The following is an 8,522-nucleotide window of genomic DNA, read 5'->3' as shown; positions in this document are numbered from 1 at the left end:
GCGCAGTGTAGGTCAGACTCATCTACAGTCCTGACTAATTTCGTTTTGATTGGTGCAGCTGTTTTTGTGCTACGGTTGACCAATCAATTTCCATTTTTCTATTTATTAATCTTTTCTATGCATTGGTTCATTTTTTGTATGTTTAAGCACACAAACAGGTAAACRAACAACACACAACAATATTTTCTTTCAAAGGAGTTAACAAAAATGTACAAAAATATCAGATAACTGAGGTTTGCAGAGTGCAGTAGATCTGTCCTTCATGTCTCTCAGTCTGTCCGTCTGTCTTTGCCTGATTGTCTTGGTCTGTCTTCCTGTCTCTCTGTCGGCTTGTCTGTCTGTTTCTCTGTTTTTCTGTCTTCCTGTCTGTATCTTTGCCTGACAGTCTGTCTGTCTCTGTTTATATTTCCCTGTGCTCTGTTTGTTTGTTGCACAAATAACTTTGTTTTGGTCCAAATCCAAAGTTTTTAAATGCATTTTTTAATTAGACATAGCATCTATTGACATATTTTATTAAGTTAAATTTCCTCAGCTTCTCTCATTCAGACTTGGAGCCACCTTGTTGTACTTTTGTAACCAGAGTCTGTGCACTAACACACCACCACACACACAACCATGGCGTCAAATGACTTGTATTTTTAGCATTAAATAACTTTACTGCTGAACATGTTAGAAAAATGAACATGCAGCTCCAAGACAATGAAGTAATAAAAACAAAAGCACCACATAAAGAAGTGTTAAACTACATTTATTATAATATTCCTTCAAGGTAACAGAAAAAAGGACCATTGATGTTGAAGGTATAAGAAAAACATCTGAGTTAAAAGAAACGTTTAAAGAATAAACTAAAAAGATTTAAACATTTCTCTAAWACATCTAAATCCCTGTTCTGTAATCTAACAGAATAACAGAGCTCACCTGTAATTTGCAGACAAACTGTCAGCAGATTGATGTAATCCTGCATTTTGTTGCTCTGCCCAGATGAGAAAGTGATGGCAGACGATGAATTCACCTGCGACCTCTTCCGCTTCCTGCAGCTCCTGTGTGAGGGCCACAACAACGGTGAGTGGGCGGCGAACAGGACCGCCACGTCCTGTCCAAAGTGTTTGAACCAATTTATTTTTATTTTAGTAATTTATTTCGTTTAATTAAAACAAAAAATTCCACACAACACAAACACAATACCTTTAAATGAAAAGGAGCAGAAAGAAGAAAAAAATCTTATAACTTCTGCCCCTTTTTAACAAAAATAAAGATGTATAAATTACATTACCCCTACATACATGTACATAAATAAGGTTTTCTTAACAAAATGATCAGCAAAATGAAAAGAAAAGGAAAAATAAAGAAAGATTACGATTATTCAAACTACAGCTCATATGAATGCTTATTATGCATTTTCATATTTTGTCAACAAATGAAATTTAACCATTCTCCCAAATAACTTAATTGAGCCAGTGTTTTTATAATCACTAGCCAAGTTGTTCCAGCACTTAATTCCCTGAACTGAAGTACATCTCTCTTTTAAATTAGTTTGCATTTTTGGTTTAACAAACATTTCAAATCCTTTAAGGTTATACATAATTTGCCTCTTAATGAAATTAGATTGAATATTCGAAGGTAATGCTTTTTTATGAGYCCTATACATAATCAGCAAAGTCCTGTAATCAACCAACTCATGAAATTTTAATAACTTTAAATGATGAAACAATACATTTGATGGTTGATTATAATTTTTACCGGCTATAATTCTTATGGCTCTTTTTTGCAAAATAAAAAGGTAATAAAAATTTTAAATAAAAAATAAAATTTCTGGTGTCTCTGCTCAGATTTCCAGAACTATCTGAGAACTCAGACAGGCAGCACCACCACCATCAACGTCATCATCTGCACCGTGGACTACCTGCTCCGACTGCAGGTGAACTCTTACTAAGACCTGGAACTTCCTCCAGAGCTCATAAAACACCTAAAGCTTTAAAAGAACCGTGCAGTTACCGTATCTCCCCTCTGTCCTCGCCCTCCTGCAGGAGTCCATCAGTGACTTTTACTGGTACTACTCAGGGAAGGACATCATCGACGAACCTGGCAAGAGGAACTTCTCCAAAGCCATGACGGTGGCCAAGCAGGTGTTCAACAGCTTGACTGAGTACATCCAGGGTCCGTGCACAGGGAACCAGCAGTCTCTGGCCCACAGCAGGTTGTGGGACGCTGTTGTTGGTTTCCTGCACGTTTTCGCTCACATGATGATGAAACTTGCTCAGGTGAGAACCATCCCACTGCTTTAATCAGCTCTATGACCTGTTGCATGTTAAAGCAGGAGTTTATTTAATAAATATTTATACCACCTGCATTTTTAATCTTATATAATCTCCTTAATTTGTTTTAAATCCTTAACAGATTATTTTACTGTTTTAGAAACATTGTGATGATTAACAACATGAAAGAAATGAATACTTGAATGTTTATTTTTTCTGTTGCTTGGTTAAAATCAATAAATTGTCAATTAAAACTTTTATTTATATAAAAATTTACACACCCCAAGGCAACCAAATTCCTGCACAGCAAAATAAGTATACAGTAATATAAAAACATTCAAACAATTCCCTCTTTCAAAATAAAAACTGAAAAATAATTTAAAGAGAGAGAGAGAGAGAGAAACTGCATGTGCTCTCTGAATTTAAAAACCAAACCCAAAATAGAATCCAATAGAAACAGCCTTTATTGTCTGAGGGGAAATTCAGGTGTAACTGTAGCAGCAGATGCATACATCAATTCACAAAACAATATATTGAAATGTGACGTTATCAACAGTAGCAATAACAATAGAATTAAAATAATAATAATAAAACTATTACTGTACAAGGCTATAAAGATGAAATAATATCAAATAAAGCAAGATACCGTGCAGAAAAAGAAAAAATTACAAGAAAAACAGTCCTGACAGACTCATGATCTGAAGGGATGTGCCATTTGAGTCGAACTGTGTCAATAAGTCAGTGTTCCAGTACTGGAAATAAAATGTACTATTGTCACAGAGTATTATTTATATAGTGACTGAGATAGAGTTGTTTGATTTGCAAACACAAGCATGGATGCTTATGGAGTTTTTTGGGAGCAGTGATGGTTATAGAGTCTAACAGCTGCTGGGAGGAAGGATCTGCGGTAACGCTCCTTTGTGCATTTAGGATGCAGCGGTCTGTCACTGAAGGAGCTCTGTAGATCAGCCACAGTTCCATGCATTGGGTGATAAGATAAGTCTTTAAAAGAGATTTAAATTCATTTAGTGTTCTGACAGATCTCACAGAAAGAGGGAGACTGTTCCAGAGTTTAGGAGCTAGATCTGAGAAGGCTCTGTCCTCTTTAGTCAAGTCCTAGGACCCACCAAGAGCATCTGATCTTCAGACCTCAGGGCTCTACTAGGATGATAACTGTGTAGGAGCTCAGAAAGGTAAACAGGAGCCAGACCATTTAAACATTCAAAAACTAAGAGTAAAACTTTTAAAACAGACCTAAAGGAAACAGGCAGTCAGTGAAGTGAATGCACTACAGGGGTAATGTTCTCACATTGTCTGGCCCCCGTTAAGAAACGAGCAGCTGGATTTTGGATCACCTGAAGACGGTGGAGCAGAGACTGATCAATCCCACTGTAAAGAGAGTTTCAATAATCCAGTCTGGAGAAAATTAAACCATAAATAACCCTCTCAAGTGTATCAAGGGGAAGATGAGGCTTGACTTTAATGATAAAAACACAGACACTGACCTGTCTGTCAAATTTGAAGCTATTGTCAAAAATAACCGCAAGATTCCCAATAAAGTGACAGTCTGAGTCCCAGGAGCCAACAGCACTGTTAAATCCTACCAGTAGGTCAGTTCTGCCAAACCCAATGACCTCTTTTATTTTCATTTAGCCAAAAGAAGTTTAGCTCTGTCAATCTTTGAACGTCTTTTAAACAATTCTTCAAATTCTTCCTACACTGAGGTCCACCAGTAAATAAGTCTGAATGTCATCTGCATAAAAATGAAATGACACATTATATTTCTTGAAAATGGACCCCAGTGGAAGAAAATAAAGAGAAAATAAAATGGGACCCAGTATGGAGCCTTGAGGTACCCCACATTTAAGAGGAGCCTCTGTGAAAGAAAACTCTGCATCTTAAACAGAAAAACTCTTTTCAGACAAGTAGGACTCAAACCATTTAGGAGCCAAAACTTTCACACCAACAGACGGTTCTAAACGTGATAATAAAACTTCATAATCCACAGTGTTAAAGGCAGCAGTGAGATCAAGAATTAAGACAGCAGAAGCACCAGAATCAACGGTTAAAAGCAAATCATTGCACACCCTGAGAGCTGTTTCAGTTTTAACACAAACATACAAAAACTAAAATGTAGGGATTTATTGATTTTTAGATGTTTTTATATAAATTAATTACAAAAAGGCTTCTTGGATTTTCAAGGTTTTATTGTGGTAATCTTAAGCTGAAGCAAAGTCAGCTGGAGTTCTTTTTGTTTTTTATAAAATAAATGAAATAAAAACCGTTATCTTTATTGAACTGACACTTAAGTTGTACACCTGAGGGTTTAATCAAAGTGAAGTGAAAATGTTGATTAAACCCTGTTTTTATTTTCCTGTGTAATCCTCCAAGATGCACCCTGATCCGGGACAAAGAGACGGCGTAAGACTCAGAGTTTCATTTCTGATCACTTCATGCTTCGGTTAAAATACGCTTCTTTAAGAGCACCGTCATCTACATCCTCCTCTTTTCCCACTCTTCATGTTTCCAGTTTGAAAACTGAATCTTTGTGGGGAGTTTTTTCTGCCTTTCTGCTCCTCATTCAGCTGCCATGTCTGTTGCTCAGTTTCAGATATAAGATTGTGATTTCTCCGGCAGTTGATGCTGGTTTATCCCGATCTGAAAGCTTCTGTTGAAACAATTTGTGGCTCCCATCAGCGTCTGAGAAATCTGTTGACTCCTTCCATCCTGCAGTGTTATTTATAAAGGCTTTAATACGTTGATGCTCTTATTTGTGTTGTCCTTCTCTCCTCTCGTCGTATTACCTTTGAGTTTTTGTCACGTTAAAAATAAAAACTCTTTATGTCTGAATGCAAACCCAGGATCACTTTTGGAGTAGAACTCCCTCAGAGGTAGTGTCTTTTTGCTTACGTCTCAGAAGTACAACCCAGTTCCATTAAAGTTGAGATCTTGTGTAAAATGTAAATGATGCTGAAGGAAAATGTTGTGACTGAAGAACTGAATTTTAGTCTTATATTTTATAATTTGAGATTACAGTCATTTACGGGACTAGGATCATTGTGTGTGAACGATTCACAATCATTCTCACTATTTAGATCGGTTTTTCTTCCGTACGGTTTTTGGCATGAATCTCATTCTGCAATTTTTGTGCTATTTTAGCAATTCATATATCAAAACATTCATCTCCTTCAGAACATTCTGAATATGACCGTCGGTGTTTCAGCTATTTATACTTTTTTAGCTATTTCAATATTTTCTGCCTCATTTTTCCCATTGAAATGAATGGACCTGTTTTCAACATCCTTAAAATTCTTCAAAATGTTTCTAAATCTTTTCAGCACCTTGCACATTTTGTTCTGGTTCTGCTCTTTTTGACTTCCTTGTGCTAATTTTATCTTATTTTTTGCTAGTTTTAGCTTTTTTCTGCTATTTCAGCTATAATTTTGCTCATTTCTGCTATTCTTCTTCTATTTTCTACCTTTTAGCTTCTTTCCACTAATTTGAGCTATTTCTGCTTCTTACAGTTGCTTTCTGCTATATTCAACTATTTGCTGCAATTTTAACTAATGTTCAACTATTATTAACTAAAGTTAGCTTTTTGAAGCTAACTTTACATTTTGGTAATTATTTCAGCTTCTTTCTGCTTAGTTCAGCAAACCTGTGCTTCTTATGCTTTCTTATGCTAAATTAAGAAATTACAGCTGCATTCTAGCTGTTTTACTGCACATTTTGGCTGTTTTACAAGAAATTGTGAGTTTTTTTGTACTTTTATGTTTTTTTTCCTGCTCATTTTACATTTCTTACAGCACACAACCAGAGCATTTCTCTGGTTAATATGTGTCTCCCTAACGCAGGATAAACATGACGTTGTTTACATTCTAATGCTGACATAAGAGGAGCAGCCTCTAGGGGTRGGACTAGGTGTGGTTTGGTAAGGACACGTAGCAGCAGTTAGAAGATATTTTAATTAGACTCGGAGCGTATTATTCAGGCATCTAATTTTGAACATTTTCTAAAAACGCCAATAACTTCCTCCCAGCCTGCTTCTCTGATGGTATAGGGGTGCATTAGCATATGTTTTAAAACATCTGCTCCCGTCCAGATGATTAGATCAAAATGTGATCATGTTCCTTCCAAAACCTCCAGAACTGGTCTCAGTTCCAGACGTTTACAGACTGTTAGAAGGATATTTACATTTTACACAAAAATGTAACCTTTTGGAACTGGAGTTGTAAAAGTTTACTCTTCAACTTGTAAAGGGATAAAAGGAAACAGGTTTTTGTTGTAGGATTCCAGTCAAATTGGACTGTTGAAGGAACTCTTGGACCTCCAGAAGGACATGGTTGTGATGCTTCTGTCCCTGCTTGAAGGTGAGATCTCGCAGCTGAAGTCCTCTCTTTTTTTGTGTGTGAAGACCTGGCTGCGATGTTTTTGTTTCCTGTGCTGCTTTCAGGCAATATTGTCAACGGCACCATTGCCAGGCAGATGGTGGACATGCTGGTGGAGTCCTCGAGCAACGTGGAGATGATCCTCAAGTTCTTCGACATGTTCCTCAAGCTCAAAGACATCGTGGCGTCTGACGCCTTCAGGGACTACGTGACGGATCCACGTGGACTCATTTCCAAGAAGGACTTCTCCAAAGCCATGGACAGCCAGAAGCAGTACTCCCCGTCAGAGATCCAGTTCCTGCTCTCCTGCTCCGAGGCCGACGAAAACGAAATGATCAACATTGAGGAGTTCGCCGACCGCTTCCAGGAGCCGGCCAAGGACATCGGCTTCAACATCGCCGTCCTGCTCACGAACCTGTCCGAGCACGTTCCCCACGACACCCGGCTCCAGAACTTCCTGGAGCAGGCCGAGAGCGTTCTCAACTACTTCCGGCCTTTCCTCGGGCGCATCGAGATCATGGGAGCCAGCCGGAAAATCGAGCGCATCTACTTTGAGATCAGCGAGGCCAACCGCAACCAGTGGGAGATGCCGCAGGTCCGAGAGTCCAAACGGCAGTTCATCTTCGACGTGGTCAACGAGGGCGGCGAGAGCGAGAAGATGGAGATGTTCGTGAACTTCTGCGAGGACACCATCTTTGAGATGAACATCGCCGCTTCCATCTCTGAGCCCGAGGGAGACGGGGAGGAGGAGGAAGACGAGGAGGAGGAGGGCGGTGGAGACGAAGGAGAAGCTGGAGAAGGCGAGGAAGGGAACGAAGAGGGCGAGGTTCCGGAGTCGACCTCCGCCTTCGCCGAGTTCCTGAAGAGCGTGATGGACTTCTTCAACATGTTCACCTTCCGCAACCTGCGGCGCCGATACCGCAAACTGAGGAAGATGACCGTGAAGGAGATGGTGGTCAGCCTGGTGACGTTCGTCTACACCGTCCTGATGGGCATCCTCATGTTTGTCTACAACATCTGTAAGGGCTTCTTCACGCTCATCTGGAAGGCGCTGTTCGGCGGGGGCTTGGTGGAGGGGGCCAAGAAGATGACCGTCACAGAGATTTTAGCCAGCATGCCAGATCCCACACAAGATGAAGTCCACGCAGATCTGCCACCTGAACCAGGAGCTCGAGAAGTCCAGGAAGCAGACGGAGGGACGGACCTGTTGGACACTGTTGGGGAAGGAGAAGAGGAGGAGGATGGAGAGGAAGGAGAAGGTGGGCGTCAGCCTGGTTTTAACACTCCTGGGGGTCTCGGGGACTTTGGAGAAACGACAACAGAAGAGCCTCCAACTCCAGAAGGAACACCGCTTCTCAAGAGGAAACTGGTGAGTGGTCCTGATAAGATGAGAGTTCCTAATGAGTGGTTCTGATGAGTGGTCCTGTTGAGTGGTTCTGTTGAGTGGTCCTGATACGTGGTCCTAATGATTGGTTCTGATGAGTGGTCCTGGTAAGATGAGTGGTCCTAATGAGTGGTCCTGGTAAGATGAGAGGTCCTGATGAGATGAGTGGTCCTGGTTAGATGAGAGGTCCTGATGAGATGAGTGGTCCTGGTAAGATGAGAGGTCCTAATGGTTCTGTTGAGTGGTCCTGATGAGTAGTCCTAATGAGTAGTCCTAATGAGTGGTTCTGATGAGTGGTCCTGGTAAGATAAGAGGTCCTAATGAGTGGTTCTGGAGAATGGTCCTGATGAGTGGTTCTGATGAGAGGTCCTGGTAAGATGAGTGGTTCTAATTAGTGGTCATAATGAGTGGTCTATTTCTTCATGAACTTCCTGTGAAAAACAAAAAGCTCTACAGTAAACTGGTGCAGATTGATAAATTACTCCAATCTGTCAT

The 8,522-nt window shown here is 40.1% G+C and overlaps 1 protein-coding gene across 1 annotated transcript in view; it reads left to right on the top strand.

Moving 5' to 3' along the window:
• Nucleotides 1-8,522, top strand: part of ryr1b (ryanodine receptor 1b (skeletal)) — a gene marked incomplete in the record, with an annotated part of 103,334 nt that overhangs the window by 81,001 nt on the left and 13,811 nt on the right. The window contains 5 exon segments of the mRNA XM_014025145.1: nucleotides 982-1,062; nucleotides 1,830-1,918; nucleotides 2,028-2,261; nucleotides 6,544-6,625; nucleotides 6,709-8,012. Coding sequence (XP_013880599.1) covers nucleotides 982-1,062; nucleotides 1,830-1,918; nucleotides 2,028-2,261; nucleotides 6,544-6,625; nucleotides 6,709-8,012 — 1,790 coding nt within the window.

The sequence above is a fragment of the Austrofundulus limnaeus genome, unplaced genomic scaffold (genome assembly GCF_001266775.1).
Source record: "Austrofundulus limnaeus strain Quisiro unplaced genomic scaffold, Austrofundulus_limnaeus-1.0 Scaffold458, whole genome shotgun sequence".
NCBI classification, from domain to species: Eukaryota; Metazoa; Chordata; class Actinopteri; order Cyprinodontiformes; family Rivulidae; genus Austrofundulus; species Austrofundulus limnaeus.
This window is presented reverse-complemented; position numbering and strand designations above follow the sequence as displayed.